General features: G+C 42.0%; 2 protein-coding genes across 2 annotated transcripts; both read left to right on the plus strand.

The window, feature by feature from the left end:
- The first annotated feature begins 392 nt into the window (after positions 1–392).
- si:dkey-251i10.3 (uncharacterized protein LOC553498 homolog) lies at positions 393–15522 on the plus strand. Its single transcript, XM_053230522.1, has 13 exons — positions 393–653; positions 1083–1176; positions 2029–2099; positions 2212–2425; positions 2900–3055; positions 3426–3545; positions 5789–5883; positions 6287–6488; positions 9554–9953; positions 11683–12176; positions 13722–13906; positions 14305–14404; positions 15037–15522. Exons 1-13 carry the CDS (start codon positions 637–639, stop codon positions 15343–15345), a joined length of 2457 nt encoding a protein of 818 aa, XP_053086497.1. The 5' UTR covers positions 393–636; the 3' UTR covers positions 15346–15522.
- A 1589-nt stretch (positions 15523–17111) lies between these two features.
- Positions 17112–24873, plus strand: si:dkey-251i10.2 (uncharacterized protein LOC562682 homolog). The gene is made up of 5 exons (XM_026921970.3): positions 17112–17479; positions 21912–22024; positions 23078–23187; positions 23676–23740; positions 24577–24873. The coding sequence occupies exons 1-5, from the start codon at positions 17290–17292 to the stop codon at positions 24666–24668; spliced, it is 570 nt and encodes a 189-aa protein (XP_026777771.3). The 5' UTR covers positions 17112–17289; the 3' UTR covers positions 24669–24873.
- Positions 24874–26125: the final 1252 nt, after the last annotated feature.

Below are 26125 nucleotides of genomic sequence, written 5' to 3' on the forward strand. Positions count from 1 at the left end.
TAAATTGCCTTTTGTGTTAAGAAGGGCCGAACTGCAACAATGTCGTGTGTCATCTTCATTTTAAAAGAAATAAAATGGCATCTTACCTAACAATTTACATTTATGAATGTGACATTACACTATTATTACTGTATTATTATAAGATGTATCATATATGCATGTTTATACATAGCTTTATTATTTTTCAGTGATATAAACACAAGTTTCGCCAAAATAAAAAGTTTTACAAACGAGCAGAACCAAAATAAATGAACAACAGTCTCTGGATATGTATTATTAAAGATACAGTATGTTTATGTTTTGTAAAATCGTATTAAAAATACGTTTTTTTTAAAGCTGGAATAGATTATATGACTATTCGAACGTACTGGGAACGCTGGATTTCACTTCCTCATACGTCATCATCCTGCGCCGACGCGTCACTGGCAATGGGGGACGCGAATGCGGTGAAAGTTGCTTTAATTGCGGTGGTATTCCCGGACAAGCAGTCCATTTAAAAATCAAAAATATAATAAATATGCTCACTGTTGTTTAGTTTGTGGTTACGTCGACTTTGTGTCATATTATTAAAAAAAAAACGCTGCTTGAGAACTTTATTGTGCGACTTGGCTGCTGCGCACGTGGGACACATTCAGCATGGACTCCAGCCAAAGGTGAATTTCTCTTCTCTTTTCTTCTTAATTGATGTTTAAATGGTGTATAAGATGTCTGAACATAAAGGACACAGTCAAGAACAAGCGTTTTGAATTTGTGTTATCAGTCAGTGCAGCCAGGACGTGTGTGTTTTAGTGGTAACTATGACGCTAATGTGGCTAACAAGTGATATAAGTTTATAGCTACCAGTTTAGCATGAAGCAAAATGCATGTCTAAACTCACTCTCTCACACACACACACACACACACACACAGATGTGTGTGAGAAGTGATTGGAATAATAAAATAGTTTGACATGTCACTGATGTGTGTGTGTGTGTGTGTGGAGAGGATGTCTGAATGAATTATTATCGTTGTTGAGTTAATAACAGACTCCTTTTTAAAAAGTTTTTCAGCAGTATTCATTGCATTTCTTTGTCTTTCCACAGAAAACGTGGTAAAATGGCTGCAGTGCTGGTGGATGAGGATGAAGAGGAGCTTTCTCCTGATGAGGAGAACATGATCAGTGCCAGTGAGGACGAGGTGAAGACACACACACACACACACACACACACACACACACACACACACTCGGTCCTAGAGCCAGTTTTAACCCTTTGTCTTTACTAGGTTAAAAACACGAACTATCAGGTACTGATCAGATATCAGAGTTTACTGACGTACAGCATCAAAAATAAAACCTTTGAGAAGATATCCTCTCTAAAATTAAATCTTTCATCATTCTACACAAAACACAGACATCAGTTAGACCTAATACACAATAATTACTTATAATAACAGATCATTTTTTTCTTTCTCCTCTTCTTTAACAGCATCGTAGTTTACTGTCTGTCATGTAAATAACTATGGAGGTGCTGGAGTTGTTGTCATGGTGATGAAATTCCTAACCAGGGCTTCATGATACGATTAAAACACGCAGTAAAGTTGCTTGACTTGCTTTATAATGGTATCAGATGCAAAATATATAAATTTTTTATATTATATTTTTAAAAAAGCTAGCATTTATGATGACTATAAAGATGATTCTTTTTGAAATATTATCTTGATGCAGAAATACTTTTTCCCAAACTTTCGGTTCTATGGAACGCTCGCTGGGGTATTTACCAGCAAGCTGACTACTTTTAGTCGACTGTTTGCTCGTTTTTTAAATTGTTTGTGGAAAGTTTTAGATTAATTTCAATTTGAGACATGTTGATTGATGGTTATGTTAAATCATGTGACCTACACGTGAACAAGCTAGGTGCTCTGTATAATGTTTTATGCTGAGCGTGCTTTCAACTTTTTTGGAAATCGGGAAGTATGTATTTGTGTAACAGATATAATTCTGTGTGTGTGTGTGTGTGTGTGTGTGTGTGTGTGTGTGTGTGTGCGCAGGAGGACAGCGATGATGACAGGAAACACACTAAACTCCTGGAGGCCATCAGCTCTTTGGGAGGGAAGAGAAGGTCAGTGTGATTTTTTTTTTTTTTTTTTTTTTTGACCTCCGTGTGTTAATCTAGCTAATGTCGTTGATGGACAGATGTTGGTTGTCATGGTAATGCATCATCCTCTTCTCAGGAGGATGCAGGCGGAGAGATCGGAGGCCAGTCTGCAGATCTCGGAGTTCTCGGTGAACGCAGATGGAGCGGGAGAGAAGGTTGAGCTCTCGGACCTGCTGGGTTCCGTGGAGAAAACACCTGGAGCGCCGAACAAGACCAAGAAGCAGCTGAAGAACCTGCAGAACTTGAAAGAGACGCTGGAGCTCCCGCTGAGCCGCCAGCAGACTGAGAAGGTGTGTGTTTAACACCCACACACACACACACACACACACACACACACACACAGTGCAGTCATGAGGGTGCCAATACTTTATTCTTTAGTGGAAAAATATATATATAGTGCTTACACATTAAACATTACATTTAAATAATAATAATAAAATGGAATGAATTTAATTGGCTTGTAGAAACAAGCTCCGCCCCCTCTGCATTCTTATTGGTCACCCCAGAAAGCCTCTTGTAAAAGTTTTTGCTCTAAAGCTTGTTTTGAGTGTGTTTATTAAAAAATAAATAAAACGCTTTCTCTCCTCTGTGTGCGTGTGTGTGCGTGCGTGTGTGCGTGCGTGCGTGCGTGCGTGCGTGCGTGCGTGCGTGCGTGCGTGCGTGTGCGCGCGCGTGTGCGCGCGTGTGTGCGTGTGTGTGCGCGTGTGCGTGTGTGTGCACGTGTGTGCGTGTGCGTGTGTGTGTGTGCGTTTGTGTGTGTACAGATCCAGAGGAGCGTGGCGTACGAGCGCAGCAGTAAGGAGGTGTCCCGTTGGGAGAGTGTCATCACACAGAACCAGAAGGCCGAGCAGATCATCTTCCCTCTTAAACAGGAAACAGCCGGACCCAAACGTGTGGAGCAGGTGGTGGCCGGCTGGAAGGTGTGTGTTCTCTCCCTGTGTGTGTGTGTGTGTGTGTTTCATCATATTGTTAACGATGTTTACCAAGAAACAATTTACTTGCATATTTTATCAATAATGATAATAATGATGATCATAATTTTTTTTGATAAACATATATGGTTAAAATATATATAAACATTTTATATTTTATTTATTTAACATATAATGTATGTAATGCAGACAGTTTATATATATATATATATATATATATATATATATATATATATATCTTTGTAATTAATATACTTATCTGTCTCTCTCTCTCTGTCTCTCTCTGTCTCTCTCTCTCTCTCTCTCTCTCTCTCTCTCTGTCTCTCTGTCTCTGTCTCTCTCTCTCTCTGTCTCTCAGGCTCAGACTCCTCTGGAGCAGCAGATCTTCAGTCTGCTACACAGTAATCATCAGCCGATCACTGACCCCGTGTTGACCCCTATGGAGGAGGCGTCTATCAGGGCCATGAGTTTGGAGGACGTGAGTGTCAATCACTTCTAACATAAGCTCCACCTTCAGAGTTTAGGCCACGCCCCTACCTGAGTGCACCACCAAATTATGTGTAACTGTTTTACTTCCTTTTGACCTGGCTTATAGATAACAGCGTTCAGGAAACACATCATTAGGCCTGTTTGAGACACTAAGTCCATTCAGGAGACACCTTTATATTTAGCACAATGCTAAACTTGTAGAAATAATCTTTCCTCACTCTTTAGCAGTTCTTCTTTCCTTGCGGCTGTCTCACCTTGCAGCAGGGTCCGCTTGCTTGCACGCCACTCTCCACTTCTTTCAGTCAAGGGGGTCATCAGGGGCAACGTTCATCGCTTTCATATCTTCTTTGATGTGGTCCATCCCACGTGATTAGTGTCCTTCAGGGTTGAATTGGAGAGCGGTCTTGGCGATGGAGTGGAGGCCAAACCACCGCAGTCACGCTTCTCGCATGTAGTCCACAATGGGCGCTTCCATCATTTTCCTTATATCTTCCTACCAATCGAGATGCGAGAGTCTGAGCGACCATCACAACATCTTCATTTCCATAATGTGGAGCGCATGCTTGTGTTTCATGCATTGACACGAGCTCAGGCGTCCAGCAGGGTGTCGCCCTCCGAGGTGACGAGGGGCCCGAGGTATTTGAATTGCGTGATCTTGTTCAGCTCCTGGCCGTTGATGGTGTATGGTGCCATCGGTTTGTTGGCTACGTTCTAGATATTCCGTCTTCTTGATGTTCAGTCTCATTCCGTTCTCGTTTCTTCCGCTCCTGGGTGTGTTGTTGAAGGATTGTGAGATCTGCGTTTGCAAGCGCGGTGGCGTCCGCATAGACAAGCGTCCAGGGGTGAGGCATTTGGAGGTCGGCCATTGCCGTGTCCATGCAAAGGATGAACAGTAGGGGAAAGGGCAGAGGCTTGGTGGACGCCAATGGTGATGTTAAAAAGTGACAAAATTATGGCTGGGCATCGAATTGCACTTGTGATGTTGCGATAAAGAAGTTGGACTCAACTCGCGTACACCTCTGGGACGCCACAGAGGAAGAAAAGAAATGCATCTGCAATACTGGATTCAGAGTGGAATGCTGGGTGTCGGGTGGCGGGTGCGGAATGGTGGATGCTGGATGCTGGGTGTAAGGTGTCAAATTCTGGGTGTTGGATGTTGCATGTTTGATGGCAGGATGGCGGGTGCTGGGTGGCGAGTGTCGGATGCTGGGTGGAGGATGGCGTGTGCTGGATGGCGGGTGGCGTGTGCTGGGTGGCGGGTGGCGCGTGCTGGGTGGCGAGTGTTGGATGCTGGGTGGCAGATGGCGTGTGCTGGGTGGCGGATGGCGTGTGCTGGGTGGCGTGTGCTGGGTGGCGGATGGCGTGTGCTGGGTGGCGGATGGCGTGTGCTGGGTGGCGTGTGCTGGGTGGCGGATGGCGTGTGCTGGGTGGCGGATGGCGTGTGCTGGGTGGCGGATGGCGTGTGCTGGGTGGCGTGTGCTGGGTGGCGGATGGCGTGTGCTGGGTGGCGGATGGCGTGTGCTGGGTGGCGAGTGTCGGATGCTGGGTGGCGGATGGCGTGTGCTGGGTGGCGGATGGCGTGTGCTGGGTGGCGGATGGCGTGTGCTGGGTGGCGTGTGCTGGGTGGCGGATGGCGTGTGCTGGGTGGCGGATGGCGTGTGCTGGGTGGCGAGTGTCGGATGCTGGGTGGCGGATGGCGTGTGCTGGGTGGCGGATGGCGTGTGCTGGGTGGCGGATGGTGTGTGCTGGGTGGCGTGTGCTGGGTGGCGGATGGCGTGTGCTGGGTGGCGGATGGCGTGTGCTGGGTGGCGGATGGCGTGTGCTGGGTGGCGGATGGCGGATGGCGCGTGCTGGGTGGCGTGTGCTGGGTGGCGTGTGCTGGATGGCGTGTGCTGGGTGGCGGATGGCGTGTGCTGGGTGGCGGATGGCGTGTGCTGGGTGGCGGATGGCGTGTGCTGGGTGGCGAGTGTTGGATGCTGGGTGGCGGATGGCGTGTGCTGGGTGGCGAGTGTTGAATGTTGGATGGTGAGTGTCGAGTGTTGGATGTCAGGTGCTCGATATTCGTTGTCGGATGGCGGGTGACGAGTGTCGGATGCTGGGTGTCTCGTGGCGGGTGTTGGATGGCGAGTGTTGGATGTCAGGTGCTCGATGTTCGCTGCCGGATGGAGAGTGCGGAGCGTCGGGTGTTAGGTGTTGGTGGTTCGTTAAAACATTCCTTGTTTTGGTTTGCAGGCGAAGATCCGGCGTGCTGAGCTGCAGAAGGCACGAGTGCTGCAGTCTTACTACGAGGCTAAAGCTCGGAGAGAGAAAAAGATCAAAAGCAAGAAGTAAGTGGAGAAAATATTACAGTTAGAGTTAACTATAACTATATTATTTTATAGTTTATTTAACACAGTGCATCAGAGTGCATATATACACACAGTCCTTCACACTGACAATATCCAGGGCTTTTCACAATGGATCTGTTTCTGTTTTGTTTTTTTTCCCTTTTTCAATTTTTTCAAATTTAATTTGTTTGTGTTTTGTAGTTTTATTTGCTATAATATAATTATACTATAATTAACACCATAATTAAGGTTTTACAAAAGAACTTTCTTGCTGTATCTCTGTCACTGATCTCTGTCTCTCACTCTGTCTCTGTATTCATCTCTTTCTTTCTCTCTCTCTCTCTCGATCTTGATCTTGCACGCTTTCTCTTGTGCTCTCTCTCTCTCTCTCTCTCTCTCTCAGGTATCATAAGGTACAGAAGAAGGCTAAGCGTAAGGAGTTCCTGAAGCAGTTTGATGAGATGATGAAGGCGGATCCGGCTGCGGCGCTGGAGGAGTTGAAGAAGATGGAGCTGTCCCGGATGGAGGAGAGGATGTCTCTCAAACACCAGAACAGCGGCAAATGGGCCAAGACCAAAGCTATCATGGCCAAATACGACGACTCGGTAAGAACGGCCACATGGGAAATCTCACTCACTAATTCACTGTAGTTACCGGTTTACAGCATCTGTTTTTTTTGTTTGTTTTTTTTTTACAAATAATATTGCTTAAAGGAGCCATGCGTAGTGTTTAAAGGAGCCGTGTGTAGTGTTTAATGGAGCCGTGTGTGTGGTGTGTAGTGTGTAGTGTTTAAAGGAGCCGTGTGTAGTGTTTAAAGGAGCCGTGTGTAGTGTTTAAAGGAGCCGTGTGTAGTGTTTAAAGGAGCCGTGTTTAGTGTTTAAAGGAGCCGTGTTTAGTGTTTAAAGGAGCCGTGTTTAGTGTTTAAAGGAGCCGTGTGTGTGGTGTGTAGTGTTTAAAGGAGCCGTGTGTGTAGTGTTTAAAGGAGTGTGGTTTTTAAAGGAGCCGTGTGTGTGGTGTTTAAAGCAGCCATGTTTAGTGTTTAAAGCAGCTGTGTGTGTAGTGTTTGAAGGAGCCGTGTGTGTAGTGTTTGAAGGAGCCGTGTGTGTAGTGTTTAAAGGAGCCGTGTGTGTAGTGTTTAAAGGAGCCGTGTGTGTGGTGTTTAAAGCAGCCATGTTTAGTGTTTAAAGCAGCTGTGTGTGTAGTGTTTGAAGCAGCCGTGTGTGTAGTGTTTGAAGCAGCCGTGTGTGTAGTGTTTAAAGGAGCCGTGTGTGTAGTGTTTAAAGGAGCCGTGTGTGTAGTGTTTGAAGGAGCCGTGTGTGTAGTGTTTAAAGGAGCCGTGTGTGTAGTGTTTAAAGGAGCCGTGTGTGTAGTGTTTAAAGCAGCCGTGTGTGTAGTGTTTAAAGGAGCCGTGTGTGTAGTGTTTGAAGGAGCCGTGTGTGTAGTGTTTGAAGGAGCCGTGTGTGTAGTGTTTAAAGGAGCCGTGTGTGTAGTGTTTGAAGCAGCCGTGTGTGTAGTGTTTAAAGGAGCCGTGTGTGTAGTGTTTAAAGGAGCCGTGTGTGTAGTGTTTAAAGGAGCCGTGTGTGTGGTGTTTAAAGCAGCCATGTTTAGTGTTTAAAGCAGCTGTGTGTGTAGTGTTTGAAGCAGCCGTGTGTGTAGTGATTAAAGCAGCCGTGTGTAGTGTTTAAAGCAGCCGTGTGTGTAGTGTTTAAAGGAGCCGTGTGTGTAGTGTTTAAAGGAGCCGTGTGTGTAGTGTTTAAAGGAGCCGTGTGTGTAGTGTTTAAAGCAGCCGTGTGTGTAGTGTTTAAAGGAGCCGTGTGTGTAGTGTTTAAAGCAGCCGTGTGTGTAGTGTTTAAAGGAGCCGTGTGTGTAGTGTTTAAAGCAGCCGTGTATAGTGTTTAAAGCAGCCGTGTGTGTAGTGATTAAAGCAGCCGTGTGTAGTGTTTAAAGCAGCCGTGTGTAGTGTTTAAAGCAGCCGTGTGTGTAGTGTTTAAAGCAGCCGTGTGTGTAGTGTTTAAAGCAGCCGTGTATAGTGTTTAAAGCAGCCGTGTGTGTAGTGTTTAAAGGAGCCGTGTGTGTAGTGTTTAAAGCAGCCGTGTGTGTAGTGTTTAAAGCAGCCGTGTATAGTGTTTAAAGCAGCCGTGTGTGTAGTGTTTAAAGGAGCCGTGTGTGTAGTGTTTAAAGCAGCCGTGTGTGTATTGTTTAAAGCAGCCGTGTTTAGTGTTTAAAGCAGCCGTGTGTGTAGTGTTTAAAGGAGCCGTGTGTGTAGTGTTTAAAGCAGCCGTGTGTGTAGTGTTTAAAGGAGCCGTGTGTGTAGTGTTTAAAGCAGCCGTGTTTAGTGTTTAAAGGAGCCGTGTGTGTAGTGTTTAAAGGAGCCGTGTGTGTAGTGTTTAAAGCAGCCGTGTATAGTGTTTAAAGCAGCCGTGTATAGTGTTTAAAGCAGCCGTGTGTGTAGTGTTTAAAGCAGCCGTGTGTGTAGTGTTTAAAGCAGCCGTGTGTGTAGTGTTTAAAGGAGCCGTGTGTGTAGTGTTTAAAGCAGCCGTGTGTGTAGTGTTTAAAGCAGCCGTGTTTAGTGTTTAAAGGAGCCGTGTGTGTAGTGTTTAAAGCAGCCGTGTATAGTGTTTAAAGCAGCCGTGTATAGTGTTTAAAGCAGCCGTGTATAGTGTTTAAAGCAGCCGTGTATAGTGTTTAAAGCAGCCGTGTGTGTAGTGATTAAAGCAGCCGTGTATAGTGTTTAAAGCAGCCGTGTGTGTGGTGTTTAAAGCAGCCGTGTGTGTGGTGTTTAAAGCAGCCGTGTGTGTAGTGTTTAAAGCAGCCGTGTGTGTAGTGTTTAAAGCAGCCGTGTTTAGTGTTTAAAGGAGCCGTGTGTGTAGTGTTTAAAGGAGCCGTGTGTGTAGTGTTTAAAGCAGCCGTGTGTGTAGTGTTTAAAGGAGCCGTGTGTGTGGTGTTTAAAGGAGCCGTGTGTGTATTGTTTAAAGGAGCCGTGAATTGCAGTTGTAGTGAAACTTTCACCATATTCCCCTTTCTGTTTAAACCATGTGCCATGTTCGTCGTTATTTAAGGAAAAGGGGGCGGGGATGAGCTGTTACGTTACAAGTGGGGGGCGGGACTAATTTTCAGACCAGAAATAAATGTAAAACAAAAGCCTGAAATTTACAAGGTTTTTAATTTATTTGTGAAACTGTGCGATTATTCCAGGTGTGGAAACGCTGTTAAACTTTACACACAAACTTCACCTTTAACACACGTTCATTTATTCATTTATTTATTCATCCAAATTCTGTTGTTTTTAACTGAAATCACAAAATTTTATTACAAAGTAAAATGTTTGCTGTTTAAAAAAAAAAAAAAAAAAAACTTAAATCATATTACATGTTTGTATTTTAAAACTGTTTCACGTTTGGTTGTTTTAATATTGTTGTTTAACACTTTTGAAGGCATCTTTTACCATATTTTAATTTGGAAATAATATTATTTTATCTGTTTACCAGAAGATTTTATTTATGTATTCATTTTTCAGCCGAGTTCTGTCATTATTTATCATTTAGTAATCGTAAAATAATTCTACACTGCTTCTCGTGTCTACACGATACACAATCGTATTTCCTTTTCATCAGTACACTGAATTATCACACTGATTAATCGACTCTCGTCCCCGTGCGTCGTTTTTCAGGCCCGTAAGGCCATGCAGCAGCAGCTGGAGCTGAACAAGGAGCTGACTCAGAAGCTCGTCGTGCCGTCGGACGACGATGACGAGGGAAACGACGGCGACGGGGCGAGCGCACTCCCCGATTTCGTGAACGAGCCCGAGTCAGCAGACGGCTCCGTGAACCCCTGGATGAGAGGCAAACTGAGCAGCGAGGGTCACGAGGTCACGGCGGATCCTGACGCCACGACTGCAGAGGAACCGGCAAGCAGCCAGCGACAGGAAGAGGAGCAGGACCAGGAGGACCAGGAGGAGGAAGAGGAGGAGAACGAGGAAGAGCAGCTGCTGAGACACTTCGAGACGAAGCGGAAGCTGAGACAAGACGAGGAAGACGATCTGGTTCCTGTCGCACAGGAGAAGGAAGACGGTACGTACTCGCCTGCTCGCTGTGACGTTTCTCATATTTCCATTTTGACTCACAGGGGGCGTGGCCTAAACTCTGAAGGCGGAGCATTACATTAGAGCCTTAGATCTCTTAGAAGTGATTCAGGTGACAGAAGTCATAGCTGTTGAGTTCTGTAATCTGATTGGCCAGAAGGTGTTGATTAATTTCCTGACAGTAGTGCAGCTGCAAATCGCACCTTTATATTAACGCTCTCGTTCTAATACGGTATTGTTTCCATAGTAACAGCTCGTTCACACACTAGACGCTCCACATAAACGGATTTTTAAACACTGTTTAAACACTGAGGAGGTGTTTGTGTAATGTTTATGGAAGGAGTCTCCAGTGTCAGCGCTTTGTAACAGTCAGAAGTAAAGCTGTAACTTTAACTTTTCCTACATCTTCGGGGAGGAGGAGTTTACACTCTGCGGTTTCATGTAAGTAGTAAACACACACACACACACACACACACACACACACACAGAGTGTTTATTACTTACATGATCCGGCTCCATCATGTCTGACTATCTGTAGGGTTTAGTCTGTTAATGAGCTCATAAGCTGTGTACGTTGACTCTCTCTCACACACACACACACACACACACACACACACACACACACACACGGCTGGTGTGTGTGTCAGGGTCCGCGATGTTGTAGATAAACACTGAACACCGCTGTAATGTATCCACACTCTAACAAAGCGCTTCTCATGTATTATCCAGCAGCACTGAATCACTCAACTGCTGAAATCTCATCTCCAGTTCCACGGATTAGCTCCGGTTGCCATGGTGATGGGAGTAACTTTCAGCCAAGTATCCGATGTAATAAAGAGGAACATGGTTATCACTCAAACATACGCCCAAAAGATAAAAATAAAAACAGCAGATGAGCCATTCGACGTATAAATCTGGAATGATTGACAGTTGCGTAATTGTTTTGAACTCTCCAACGTGAACTGACACCCTGGAAGCTCCGCCCCCTTTCCCCCTTCCCCTTTCCCTACGTCTAATCTAATCTGCGCTACTTGGTTGTAATCTGACTGAAGAATTAGCAAGGATTTTATTTCAGAATTGCTCTGATGTTCGGTGAAATGTTCTCCGCTTATTATTATGGATTAGCACTAAAAGACGCAGACACTTTCAGATGGTGTAACTCTAGAAGATCCTTATAGCTAATTGGCGTCGCATCGGTGGCTAAATGACGCGCAGCGGTGCTCAAGCCTGCAGCGATCGGACACGTCTACACATCTCATAGAATCCCTGAGAGAGAACCCGAAGGCATATGAGTCTCTTGGTACTTGAAGCTTACAGCTTTGTTGTTTGTAGGAACGTTCAAGATGTAATGTTTTATGATTACAACGTTGTGGCGTTGTACAGAAAGCCAGTAAACTCCTCTGTTAGCTGAACAAAGTTAGCTAGCTAAACCTGTCCGTTATAAGCCGCTCCTCAGTAAGAACATGACCTGGACATCTAGTGTTAGCTAGCTAATTTTGTATTTGATGTAGATTTTAGGCTATGTAGGTTTGTTGGTTTGTTAGAGCAATATAAATGAAGCTACGTTAAATTCGTAACACTGATATGATGGTTAGCTGTTTAGCTGAGATGAAGCGGACGCCGCAAAGATGGCGCTTCTCAGACCCGTTATTCGTCGTAATAGCCTGTAACGGCTCGATAGTACGCGGTAAAAAGAATCTGTTTCGCCATTCACGTAGGAGCGCAGGAGGACGCGGGGGAAACGGCGAGAGACGTACAGGAAGAGGAAAAGGTGAAGGAGGAAGAGGAAGAAGAAGAAGAGGAGGAGGAAGAAGAAGAAGAGCAAGAAGAGGTCGTGTCTGAATTCAACGCTCTGTTTAACAGGCTGATGAAGCGCACTCGCACGCCCACTGAGCCGCCGCCGCCGCCGCCGGGCAAAGGCAGCCGGCCGCAAGAGGCGGAGCTTGCACACGAGGAGGAGGGGCTTCTGGACGAGGGGCTGGTCCGTGCTCGCACCATGGAGGACCTGGAGGCTCTGGTGCATGATGGGATTGTGGAAGAGACGGCGGTGTCTGTTTCACACGCTGCCAGTGTGGACACGGCGTCTGAGCCGCACAGCAAGAAGAAGAAGAAAGAAATCGACCCGAGCGAAGTGCTCACTAAAGACGCCAACGTGATTAAAGTGCCGCTGGCGCCGACGCTGGTGGAGGGAGACGAAGGAGAGGAAGAGGAGGTGAGTTAAGGAAGGAAGACTCGTCTTCTTTTACATTTATATTTTCTACTTATGTTTTTTTTTTTTTCTTCCCCTCAAAGCTGTTTAACACAAAGATCATCGTTAAAACAGGCGAGCGAGCGTCACATTACGAGAAAGTCACCTAACAAAATTATATTTTTTAAATTACATTTAAAAAAAAAACAATTAAAGGTGAAATAAATGATTTTGAGTTTATGATATTTTGAAAATTTATTTAAAATTTTTTTTCCCTTTTCAGATTTGATTAACTCGCGTATACTGTTAACCTGAGAGCTTTTGTTTTACGCCAAAATAATCGTAAAATTAAAATAGAGGCAGGTAGAAAAAAGTGCAGTGGAAATTAAAAACTCCTGATTAAATATTTACACAGAAATTTTGGCTGCTGAAAATAGTTTTTTTTTTGACCAAAAAACAGATTAAACTGAAAGTTTTCTGAGCAACATTAGATAAAAGATTTGTAAAAGAAGGATTTTAATGGAAAAATGCACTGTATATATGTTTGTTTGTTTGTTTGTTTGTTTTGTGTTCTTTTTTTGACCATTTACTTTTATTGCATTTCAACTCCGCCCCCTTTTCCGGGACTTCACTCTTCACTCTTCCTCTTCGGGGGTTCGGTTTGCTGCTGTTATCTTCCCTACTGGACAAAAACCTGCTTCATGAAGCTTAGCTTATCTCGAGAAATTCTACTGGCCAAACCTGGTTCTTTCGTAATCCCGTCAGACGGAAACGATACTCAGGAACTATTGTTCTGCTGTAGTGTGCTGTGAAAAAAGCAAATATGTGTTCAGCCAGATTTAAGAGAAAATATTAGATTAGATTCAACTTTGTCATAATACAATGTGCAATATACTGTAATATACATTATAATATACATATTTAATGTATAGTTTACCTACAAATATTTAGTTTCTCATCAGACTGTGACCTTAAATTGCTTAGAATAAAATTAAATACCTAATGCAATAGTTTTATATATTTATATATATATATATAGAGAGAGAGAGAGAGAGAGAGAGAGAATCCGTGGACTTAGCATTAATGTTGATCCGGTTACGACTAGCGTTACGTTAACTCGACTCACTCGTACGTGGAACCAATTTACACATTTACACAAAGCATGAATTAGCGGAAATAACTTGTTCCTGAACTTTATTGACGTACGCTAAATCAAGCGAGACTCTTTCAGATAAACCCGGCTATTATTAGCTCACTTCGTGGAATATCACCCTGGTTTTCTTTTTTTTTTTTTTTTTTTCCGTGTGTGTGTTTATCTTTGTATTCATCATCCTTTTTTTGTTTTGCTTTATCTCCTTTCCATTGTATCTGTTTCACTTCTCCTCTTTTCCAGTTTATCTCTGTTTCAGTTTTATCTCTCTGTCTGTCTTATCTTATACAAACCCTGGTCCTGATTCTTTAAAAAAAAAAAAAAAATTCTTTCTTACAGGTTAGGAATGAAACCAAACCGTCAGGATTAAAAAAGTGAGAAATCGCATCTGATTAAAACCCTGCGTGTCTCCGCTTTAGGGCCCGTCGGCGCAGATGTCCATCATTAAGGAGGCCTTCGCGGGAGACGACGTCATCTCCGACTTCCTGAAGGACAAAAAGAAACAGGAAGAGGCGGGGCAACCCAAAGTGGTGGACCTGACCCTGCCCGGGTGGGGGGACTGGGGCGGAGTCGGGCTCAAGCCCTCCCGATACAAACGCAGGAAGTGAGTCATACAGGAAGTGTGTAACATGTCGTTATTTTATTTATGTTTACTGTTTGGATATTCCTCTAACTGTACAGATACGGTTACCATGGATACGTGAAAAAAATCTGGAAAGATGTTCAGTAAAAAAAGAGCTAGTTTTTTTTTTTTTTTTTTTTTTTTTTTTTGTTAAGGAAACACGTGCAAATCAGATGTAAAGCTTGCTGAGATTAAAGTATTGGCACCCCAGCCAATTTTATAAATTATGCAGAAGGTTATTTATTTATTTTTTTTTTATTTCATATTGAAGAAAACATGAGTTTATGATAGTTGTAGTGTTTTATGATCGTGTCCGTCATTAGTCCCTGACAGGTACAGGCTCTGGATGTTGGATCAGTTACGGTGTGGTTTTGTCGTAGGTTTCGGCTGAAGCCTCCTCCTGCTGCCCCGAGAAAAGACCAGAAGCTTCCTGCAGTGATCATTTCTGAGAAGAGGAACTCGTCCATCGCATTCCATCAGGTAACCTGCAGCTCGGAGAGGATGTGGTGTTGCACAGACGCTTTAAAGAACGTCAGGAAAATGAGACAAGCTGTGAACGAATAAATAAATCAGATTAAATACATAATGCTCTCCATTTCTTTTTAATAAACTCTCCGGTCGCTCTAAATGTCTTTTTAATCAAACCAAAATATTGCCATATACTTAAAGTGACTCTCTCTGTGTCTCCTGTGTCTCTCTGGGTGTTTCTGTCTTTCTGACCATCTCTCTCTCTCTCTCTCTCTCTCTCTCTCTCTCTCTCTCTCTGTGTCTTTGTCTCTCTCTTTTTCTTTGTCTCTCTATTTTTCTGTCTTTGTCTCTCTCTTTCTCTCTCTGTGTCTCTCTCTTGGTGTGTCTCGCTTGGTGTCTCTCTCTCTCTCTCTCTCTTCCTCTTCCTCTCTCGGTTGGTGTATCCCTCTTTCTCTCTCACTGCCTACTTTGTCTTTTTTTCTGTCTCACTGTGTCATGCTGGCCCTCTCTGTGTGTCTGTCTGTTTCACTCTGTTTCTCTCTCTCTCGCTCTTTATGTTCTGCTCTCTTTCTGTCTCATTGACTGACTGACTCTCTCTCTCTCTCTCTCTCTCTCTCTCTCTCTCTCTCTCTCTCTCTCTGTAGGTGAGCCAGTTGCCGTTCCCGTTCCAGGACAGCACTCAGTTTGAGACGTGTATCCGTTCTCCCGTGGGTCAGACGTGGAACACGCAGAACACGGTGAAGAAACTCACCGCGCCCAAAGTGGTGACCAAACTGGGCTCCATCATCGAGCCGCTGAAGAAAGAGGACTTACTGCCGGGGGAGAAGAGCGCCGGAGCGCTGAAGAAGCGGCCGCAGATCGTCCTGGAGGAGAAGGGCGGGGACGCGGGGAAGCGAGGGGGCGGAGCCAGGAGAGCTCAGCAACAGAAGAAGAAGAAGAAGAAGAACAAATAGAAGAAGAAAAGAGGAGTGACTTTAATCAGGATGATTGCATGACCTTTGGACTCAAATCGTCTTGAATAGAGACGATGATTAATGAGTGACTTTAGACTTGATAAAGGAGAGAGCTAGAAGCTAAAGTGGACTGATGTAATGAAATAAGTCTTATGAAATACACTTGTTGAAAATATAGTGTACTTGTTTTTGTCGTGTCTTCTTTGATGTGTCTCTGCCTCTGATGTCTCGTGTGTAATCAAACCGTTTATCTTTTTTTTCTTCTATATCATTTTTTCCATCCTGAGAAACCAGAAATATAACTCAACATTTCTCTAAAAACATCTACCTACTCCTGCTTTGGACACAGAAACGGGTTTGATTTCGTAAAAAAAAAACAAAAAAAAAACGGTTGTTTTTTTCCTGATCGAACCAGTTTGGTGACGCAGGACAGAATGATTTTGCAGCTCTGTGTGGAACATGGAAATATGGTTGATGTCATATCAGAGGTCAGATGCATTTCCCAACACCTTGTCTGTTTACCACCTCGACGTCTTGTTCGTTAACCAAGAACGGAAGTAAAGCAGAGCCTTTTCTTTATACTTCACTGAACGCATTGCCGATCTTCTGATCTGATTTAGATCTGGATTAAAACAGAAGGATGTAGTTATCTTAGATAACAGCAGGTATATCAGCGCTCGAGGCTCAGAACTACAATAAACAATTCAACATGTGACTAGAAAGAAAGCTATTCAGGCTTGTAGAAGGTTTTGTTTTGGATGTATACATGATTTAAATTAAATTACACACACTATGTTGTAGTTCAAGATGCCAACAATTACAATTTTTAAATTTATTAAAGAACAACATGCATTGTATTTGTTTATAGTTTATAGTTATCGAGTTCTCGCTGGCGTTATAGCAGCTATAAACAGTTCATTAATAAATTCATTCAAGCACTTGCATAAAATAACCTTTTAATATATTTACTCTTCACCTATCATAGACTTATTATTAATATTAGTAACTTTCCTGTTATTTTCCATCCAAACTCATGCACTTTATCGTGTTTTAAGTTTGTGCACCCCAAAATGTGATAAATGGGAGGCTCAGATCTCAGCTCGGGAGCGTGACGGGACGAAACTAAGTGCACTCCTGCGTTCGTCTTGACCTCCTTAACATACCGTGTGAATTTGGTGAAAATCTGAGAATGTTGGTTTTTCCACCCAAAAAAAAAGACAAAGGCAAATACCTTTTTTTTTTTTTTTAAGCAAAAAATTTTATGTTCTTGGATTTTCACCAGATTCACCCTGTGTGTTAAGGAGGTCAAGATGAAGGCAGGAGTGCACTTAGTTTCGTCCCGTCACGCTCCCGAGCTGAGATCTGAGCACTAAGTGTGTTGGAACTGTCCTTGTGTACAGTATAGTGCATTAATATAAACCTGTGATCTGCAGCTGCAACACTGTCATAGAAGTTTAATCAACACCTTCTGACCAGACAGATTCCACAATTCAACAGCATTCCAGTGTTTTTGAAATATTAAACAATAGATCATTGATAAACGTGTTGAGGAGGAAGTAAATATGAACAGCTCTGTTGTCTGAAAAACAAACGAGACACCATGTTTTTGGTGGATTAATTGTCATCAGCGTGAAGAAGTTCCTTGTATGTCTGTCATCAGTATACGATTGTGTGTGTGTGTGTGTGTGTGTGAGAGAGAGAGAAGGGGCATTTCTGGGAAACACAGCCTCACCTGAATCACCATGAATACTTCATGAAGGCCAGACGCGCCAAGCATGATGAAAGAAAAAAGGGGAGGGTTTTTTTTGTGGGTTTTTTCTCCATGCCACTGTGACTCAGCACAAAGTTTCTTCTAAAAGCTGTCCTTTCTTTCAGGACTCAGTCTCTCTCCCCGTCTGGTCTGGGACACATCTTCTCGTCTGTGCTCCTCGGTTCTCTGTTGACATGCGGGTCGTGCTTTTTGTCGCTTTTTGGCTCCAGGTTTGGACCGCTGTAACGGGATATGAAACCGGAGCTCCGGCCGGCAGGTGTGTGGACATGACCCCGGGACACAACGTCCCGCCGCAGTCGAGCCCCTCTCCTTACACCATCGTAGTCAGCAACACCACCTTCAGCACCAATCAGGCAATCAAAGGTAATCTCAAATGCAACGATTTGATTTGATTTATTTATTGAACCTCTAAAAAAAATCCTGTGAGACGTTCTCAGTGATGTAAAAGGAGAACTTATCAGTGAAGTTATACAGGAAATGTGACATTTCCTGGTTGTTAAAAAAGAGAAACTCTTAAAGGATTGTGTCACAAAAGTGTTCCAAATAGAACATTTTTTAGAAAGAATCCTTTATTGGTAGAGGATAGATGGATGGATGGATGGATGGATGGATGGAAGGATGGCTTTGTTGAAGAATAGCGAGCATATAAATGAAGGGATGCTTCAGGAGCAGGGAGAAATGGTGAGCTGGCTGAGGAGGATGGATGGATGGATGGATGGTTGGATGGATGGAGGGAAGGAATGAGGGCACTGGCTGAGAATGGATGGAACAGGTTGAGAACAATTGGATGAATGGATGGATTATGAGCTGATAGAAGAGGGTTGGATGGAGGGATAGCTAATGCACTGACCAGTAGTTCAATTCAATTCAATTTTATTTTTTATAGCGCTTTTAACAATGGACATTGTCACAAAGCAGCTTTACAGAAATAAATGGATTCACAAAAATATATTGTAAATATGTGAATTTATCCCTAATGAGCGAGCCAGAGGTGACGGTGGTGAGGAAAAACTCCCCGAGATGGTATGAGGAAGAAACCTTGAGAGGAACCAGGCTCAGAAGGGAACCATCCTCATCTGGGTGCAACGGATAGTGCGATTATAAATAAATCCCTTCTATTATTGTGTACTATATGGACAAACAGTGCAATTGTGCAACCAGGAAATTCATCACAGTTTTTGCAAGAAGTCCGGTTGGTTAAAATCTATCCACTGTTCACTGATGGAGTCCTGAGTACGAAGCAGTAGTGAAGGATGGATGGAGGGAGGGATGGATACATCATGACCAGGGCAAGAGGAGGTTAGATGAATAAAAAGATAGCAAGCAGACCAGCCAGTAGAGAAGGAAAGATGGTGGGATGGAGGGATGGTGAACAGGCTGGTAAAACATTTTAGATGGAAGAGAGAATTAGTGAGCAAGTAGAGGAGGATGGATGGAGGGATTGAGAACAGGTCGACAGGGGTGGATGGAGGACTGGATAGTGAGCATAAGAGAAGAGTGTGAATTGAGAGATGGTGAACCAGTTGGTAGGTGTTTGACGGATGGTGAGATTGAGAGCTGGTAGAGGAGAACAGATGTATAAAAAGGTAGCGAGCAGACATGGATGGATAGATCGAGAGATATTGAGCAGGTAGAGATGGATGGAGAGATGGATGGAATGATGGTGAGTAGGTAGAGATGGATGGATGGAGAGATGGTGAGCAGGTAGAGATGGACGGATGGAATTATGGTGAGCAGGTAGAGATGAACGGATGGAATGATGGTGAGCAGGTAGAGATGGATGGATGGAATGATGGTGAGCAGGTAGAGATGAATGGATGGAATGATGGTGAGCAGGTAGAGATGAATGGATGGAATGATGGTGAGCAGGTAGAGATGAATGGATGGAATGATGGTGAGCAGGTAGAGATGGACGGATGGAATGATGGTGAGCAGGTAGAGATGGACGGATGGAATGATGGTGAGCAGGTAGAGATGGATGGATGGAATGATGGTGAGCAGGTAGAGATGAATGGATGGAATGATGGTGAGCAGGTAGAGATGAATGGATGGAATGATGGTGAGCAGGTAGAGATGAACGGATGGAATGATGGTGAGCAGGTAGAGATGGACGGATGGAATTATGGTGAGCAGGTAGAGATGAACGGATGGAATGATGGTGAGCAGGTAGAGATGAATGGATGGAATGATGGTGAGCAGGTAGAGATGAATGGATGGAATGATGGTGAGCAGGTAGAGATGGATGGACGGAGAGATGGTGAGCAGGTAGAGATGGATGGATGGAGAGATGGTGAGCAGGTAGAGATGGATGGACAGAGAAATGGTGGGCAGGTAGAGATGGATGGATGGAGAGATGGTGAGCAGGTAGAGATGAAAGGATGGAATGATGGTGAGCAGGTAGAGATGGATGGATGGAGAGATGGTGGGCAGGTAGAGGAGTTTAGATGAATTAAAAGATAGTAAGCAGAAATGGATGGATAGAGAGATGGTGAGCTGATGGGGATGGATAAAGTTATGGATGGATGGAGAGATGGTGAGCAGGTAGAGATGGATGAATGGTGAATAAGCTGGTAGATGATGTTTGATGGAGGGATAGTGAACAGTATGACAGGGTTGGATGGAGGGATGGAAAAGGAGCAGTAGAAATGGAAGGAGTTGGTGAACACGATGGTGGATATTTGATGGATGGAAGGATAGAGGAACTGATAGACTAGACTAAACGACGGTTCTTTGTGAGAGGGATAAAAAAGAACAGATGAAGGAGAAGCGAGAAGGTCTGCAGGGAGGAGGAGGAGGCGAGAGGTCCGACGTGATGGATGGAGGGATAAAGCGATGGAGCGATGAATTGCTGATGGAAGTGAGGAGGAGAATTTGGAAATGGACGCCGAGTTTTACAGGGTGCAGATGTTTAAAATGGAGGTTGATGTTAAAGGCGTAATATGATGCAGCCTATAGAGGCAGTTAGCGTTAGCGTTAGCGCCCATGAGGAAGGGGAAGAGCTTATAATGCTTCATAAGTGATTCATGATAACATTAGAGAGGGTAAAGAAACGGATTAGGAAACCTCCAGTGAGCTCAGAGACGGCAGGAGGTTGGGGTTTTTTTTTTTTTTTTTTTTTGGAAGTCTTGTGCTTTAAATATCTCTCGAGTTACTCAGACAAGCGAACTCGACTGTTTCTGTGTCTGAAGAACATGCGGAATATATTCTTTACAAAAATATATAAATGTACAGAAACGGATTATTGTTACTGTAATGACACTACAGTTTCTTTTTTGGTTTTATTTATTTAATTATTTATTTATTTTATTTTTTAGAAAAATATTTATAAGTTACTCACCATAACACACACACACACACACACACACACACAGGAAATGTACAATCCTCATCGTTTAAAACTCATTTTCATGTTTCTGTTACAGTTTTTACTCTGATAGTGATAAATAATTAATTATATTTTAATTAAGATTATGTATTTTTTTTTAAATATTTCTCAGGGTTTTTTTTAATTTTTTTTTTTAAGAGTAATCAAATAAAATTTTGGATTTCAAATCAGATAATTAATTAGACAAAATTAGTCTGTAAATTTGTATGATTTCATTTAACTTTCTTTTAATCTTTTAATTATTTATTTAATTTTAAAGTTATTTTTGCGTTTTATTTTAATTTATTGGTTTGAATTCGCATTAATAATGATTTACCTATTTGTTTATTTGTGTTTGTAATGTGCAAGACGCTAAATGCGACTAAAGCGAATACAGAAAGATTTAATGTAAAATCTAACAAAAAAAAAAGTGCCTGTTTTTTTGTTGTTGATGATTTTAAAATAATAAATCACTAAACTATTTTATTTATTTGTTCAATTTATAATAGCACCTTTCTAACACCCAAAGTCACTTCGCAAAGTGTGTAACACAACGTAAAAAAATGTGCAGATATTAAAAAGTTCAGTAAAATTATTTTGTTCCTAAAATGGCTGAAAATGAAAAATGAATGTTCGATGATTAAGTGGTTATTATTTTAGCCATTCCACTGAAGTGCTGCACCTAAAAATATTTAGAAAACAGTGAAGTGTTGGCTCTTAGTAAATCACCTGCTCCACCTGCTGGCCATAACCTGCCATTACACTTACCTCAACCCAATACATACATACACACACACACACACACACACACACACACACACACACTGTAGGTGATATTTCAGGACACTAATTAAGTCACTCATAATTTTTAATATAAAACAAAATTTATTTGTTTATTAATAATAAACGACTTCTGTTGACTATTTCAGTTGTTCTCTCTGTTTTCTTTATAGAGATGAATTTTTACAACATTAAAATTCTCTGACTCTCTAATTCTCTCCTCTGTGATGAAAAGGTCATGTGACTTGATGTCCTGCAAGACACAATTAACCTGTACTTGTTTTATTTAGTCTGCATGTTCATTTTTTTTTTTTTAAAAATGGAGAAAAAACAATGAAAGATTATGTCATAAATCCTGAAAAATGTTTAGGTGCTCATAGTAAATCAGGATTAAGGATAAATCTAGTCCTGCACTTTCTTTCTTTCTTTCTTTCTTTCTTTCTTTCTTTCTTAAAATCCTGAAATTGAAATTGTTTATTATTTTGTGTTACTCAGTCAGACAATTTCTTCTGAGGAGACTTTTGATGATTTGGACATACATGATGCCACAATGGAGACCACTAAGAGTGCACTGTGGACATTTTGGAGTAAAGTGTTTGTGGGGTGTTAATATGGCGTTTGTGTGTGTGTGTGTGTGTGTGTGTGTGTCAGTGAGGATTCAGGGCCCGGTGTACGCCGGTTTGCTCCTGCAGGCTCGATCGGGCTCCAACACCGAAGCGGTGGGGACCTGGGGTGTTCCACCACCCAACACCCAGCACTTAGCGGTGATTACACACACTTCACATTTACAGCACAAAAACACTAAGGTGTAAAATGAACTGAATACATTCGTGATTAATATTGTGCAAGATGTTTAATTTAAGGACTTGCATGAAATAGCTATTGAATATATTTATTCTCTACTTACCACAGACCCTTTATAAAGGCTGCATGGACATGTCCCTCTCCTGTTAGATTTTATTTCCATATTTTATATTTTCATGCACTACACGTGAACTTTAATTCCTATTTATGATTAAAATGTTTAAATTCTGCTTCCCAAACCTGCATCATTTACTGAGTGAAGTATGTTGAAAACTGGAGGCTCAGATCTCAGCTCAGGAGCGTGACAGGAAGAAACTAAGTGCACTCCTGTGTTCGTCTTGGCCTCCTTAACGCACGGTAGGAATCTGGTGAAAATCGGAGAACGATGATTTTTTCACTCAAAAAAACACAAAGGCTAACCCCTTACCATTTTTTGGGTGAAAAATTCAACGTTCTCAGATTTTCACCAAATTCACACTGTACGTTAAGGAGGTCAAGACGAACACAGGAGTGCACTTAGTTTGGTCTTGTCACGCTCCAGAGCCGAGATCTGAGCACTTAGTGATGTCAGTGTATAGAGAGGGAGAGAGCTTGCGTTATAGCAGCTATAAACAGTCGTTCCCTCAACAGCCTCTCTTTTTTCCTCTCTTTTATTAATAAAACAAAAAACGCAGCTTGTCACATCACCGAAGAACCGTAAAACGATGCGTAAACTCCTCTGTCCTGAAGATGTTGGAAAACCTAGTTACAGCTTTACCTCTGACACTGGAGACTCCTTCCATAAATGTTAAATAAACATCACCATGTCAGTGATTACACACGTCTTTTTAATCCGTTTATGTGGAGTGTTTGCTGTACAAGTTCCTGTGAATGAGTTACTGTAGAAATGATAATAAGAATGAGTACATTAATAGAGTGGTATAGATCACAGCTTTACACTTTATTTCGTTACACAATCTGTTCGTGGTGTGTGTGTGTGTGTGTGTGTGTGTGTGTGTGTGTGTGTGTTGTAGTGCTCAGGAAGAGACCAAAGTGCCATCACACACTCCAACAGAAACAGTAAGAACAATGATACCACCTACACCTGGAATCCTCCAGCTTCCCTCCAAACCGCCTACATCACGTAAGAGACCTGAAAGTCCTAAAACTTCAGCGTTAATAATTAATAATCAATAATTAAATAATAAATGATTTCCTGTGAGACTTGTGGCTTTTCTTTGCAGATTTAGATTAAAATAAGACAACATCGACCTGATGGCACGAATAATAAACAATACAAGATGACACAAAAAAATAAATACACATTTATATACATACAGTACAAAACACACAGAAAAATAAATACACAATAAACAGCTGTTAACATAGACACATGCACCTCTGTACAGTGTGTGTGTGACTGTGCAAAAGTAATGGCACCTACTGTACTGTTTTATATGTCTAGTACAACCTTAACCCAATTCTATTCCATTTTTTTGCTGTTACTAAATATTACTGTTGTTATAAATCTTATTTATAAAATATTATAGTACTAATTGTAACATTTGTGTTAATGAATACTGCTATTTTATTTAAATATTTGATTTAATGCTTGTGCTTTTTGTCCTTCAGGGCCACTGTAGTCTCAAACAGAACCACATTCTGGGTAAACCTCAGATCAGCAGCACTGACCGGAGGTGAGATTTAGTCATGATGATAAAGTGTTACACTTTATATTACATTTTAATTTAATTAGGAAATTTCCAGGGCGTAAATTAAAAGCATTTTACAATGAAGGACTTTAATTTTACAGAGTAGCGTTTTATTTTATTTCCATATTTTATATTTTCATGCACTACACGTGTACTTTAGCTGATATCGATCTTTAAAATGTTTAAATGTTTAGTCCCAAACCTGTATCGTTTATTGGGTGAAGTATATTGTACACTGGAGGCTCAGATCTCAGCTCAGGAGCGTGACAGGATGAAACTGAGTGCACTTTAGCATGTCAGTGTATAGAGAGGGAGAGAACTTGTGTTACAGCAGCTATAAACAGTCGTTCCCTCACCAGCCTCTCTTTTTTTTATTAACGAGACAAAAAAAATGCAGCTTGTCACATTAACGAAGAACCAAAAAAAGCGTAAACTTCTCCATCCTGAAGACGTCAGAAAACTTAGTTGCAGCTTTACCTCTGACACTGGAGACTCCTTCCATAAATGTTAAATAAACATTTCCTTACAGAAAATGTCACTGTATCAGTGTTTACACACATTTTTTAATCTGTTTATGTCGAGTGTTCAAGTTCGCTGTACAAGTTCCTGTGAAGGAGCTGTTACTATAGAAACGATAATAGAATGAGTGCTTTAATAGAAGGGTATACGTTTTACACAGTCATGAAACTTTAATTTTAAAGAGTAAAGACATCCTGCTATTTTTACAAGCACTTGGCACTAAAAGTACTGGTTAAAATCTAAAACAACTCTTTGTGTTCTCCTGGCTTGTGAACTTTAACCTTTAACCCTTTTCTCTGCAGTAGCTGGAGGCAGCAACGCAGCAGCTGATCCCAAGATGGCTGTCACACCTGTTCTGTTTCTCACGCTCCTGATGTCGACGGTGTTCCAATAATTTATTAATGCGGCCTCAGCGAACTTCCTTTAGTCGAGTCCCAGTTACCGTTCTAATCAACGTTCTGTTATATGCATCTTGAATAATATTCATAAGTTGAGATATAAAGAGAATGTAGCAAGATTTCAGAATTTCTTTTTATTAAGAATGATGTATGAAATGAAGCTGTTCAATAAATTTAATATTTGATTTGAAATGTTCACAATCTGTGTCTGACTTATTGTGTACAGCCTAACACTGAAGTTTAGTTAACCATACTGTAACTTTAGTATAACTCTAACCCTAGTGTAACATTAGAGTAACTCTAACCCTAGTGTAACGTTACTGTAACCCTAACGTAACGCTACTGTAACCCTAACTCTAACCTTTGTGTAACTATAGTGTAACCCTAACTCTAACTCTAGTGTAACTCTAGTTTAACCCTAATCCTAGTGTAACCCTTTTGTAACTCCAACCCTAGTGTAACTCTAGTGTAACCCTAACTCTAACCCTAGTGTAACATTAGTGTAACCCTAACTCCAACCCTAGTGTAACATTAGTGTAACCCTAACTCTAACCCTAGTGTAACTTTAGTGTAACCCTAACTCTAACCCTAGTGTAACTTTAGTGTAACCCTAACTCTAACCCTAGTGTAACTTTAGTGTAACCCTAACTCTAACCCTAGTGTAACTCTAGTGTAACCCTAACTCTAGCCCTAGTTTAATGTTAGTGTAACCCTAACTCCAACCCTAGTGTAACATTAGTGTAACCCTAACTCTAACCCTAGTGTAACTCTAGTGTAACCCTAACTCTAGCCCTAGTTTAATGTTAGTGTAACCCTAACTCCAACCCTAGTGTAACATTAGTGTAACCCTAACTCTAACCCTAGTGTAACTTTAGTGTAACTCTAACCCTAGTGTAACTTTAGTGTAACTCTAACCCTAGTGTAACTTTAGTGTAACCCTAACTCTAACCCTAGTGTAACATTAGTGTAACCCTAACTCTAACCCTAGTGTAATGATAGTGTAACCCTAACTCTAGCCCTAGTGTAACTTTAGTGTAACTCTAACCCTAGTGTAATGATAGTGTAACCCTAACTCTAACCCTAGTGTAACTTTAGTGTAACTCCAACCCTAATGTAATGATAGTGTAACCCTAACTCTAACCCTAGTGTAACATTAGTGTAACCCTAACTCTAACCCTAGTGTAATGATAGTGTAACCCTAACTCTAACCCTAGTGTAACTTTAGTGTAACTCTAACCCTAGTGTAATGATAGTGTAACCCTAACTCTAACCCTAGTGTAACTTTAGTGTAACTCTAACTCTAACCCTAGTGTAACTTTAGTGTAACCCTAACTCTAGCCCTAGTTTAATGTTAGTGTAACCCTAACTCTAACCCTAGTGTAACTTTAGTGTAACCCTAACTCTAGCCCTAGTTTAATGTTAGTGTAACTCTAACTCTAACCCTAGTGTAACT

This window comes from Pangasianodon hypophthalmus, chromosome 27, assembly GCF_027358585.1.
Source record: "Pangasianodon hypophthalmus isolate fPanHyp1 chromosome 27, fPanHyp1.pri, whole genome shotgun sequence".
NCBI lineage: Eukaryota > Metazoa > Chordata > Actinopteri > Siluriformes > Pangasiidae > Pangasianodon > Pangasianodon hypophthalmus.

Excerpts from the sequence above, each read along its gene's own strand:
- si:dkey-251i10.3 (XM_053230522.1), top strand. Across the intron at positions 13,907-14,304 it reads TCCCGATACAAACGCAGGAA|GTTTCGGCTGAAGCCTCCTC; the intron begins GTGAGTCATACA and ends GTTTTGTCGTAG. Across the intron at positions 14,405-15,036 it reads CGTCCATCGCATTCCATCAG|GTGAGCCAGTTGCCGTTCCC; the intron begins GTAACCTGCAGC and ends CTCTCTCTGTAG.
- si:dkey-251i10.2 (XM_026921970.3), top strand. The coding sequence starts at position 17,290 with ATGCGGGTCGTGCTTTTTGTCGCTTTTTGGCTCCAGGTTTGGACCGCT. Across the intron at positions 17,480-21,911 it reads CACCAATCAGGCAATCAAAG|TGAGGATTCAGGGCCCGGTG; the intron begins GTAATCTCAAAT and ends TGTGTGTGTCAG. Across the intron at positions 23,741-24,576 it reads ATCAGCAGCACTGACCGGAG|TAGCTGGAGGCAGCAACGCA; the intron begins GTGAGATTTAGT and ends TTTTCTCTGCAG.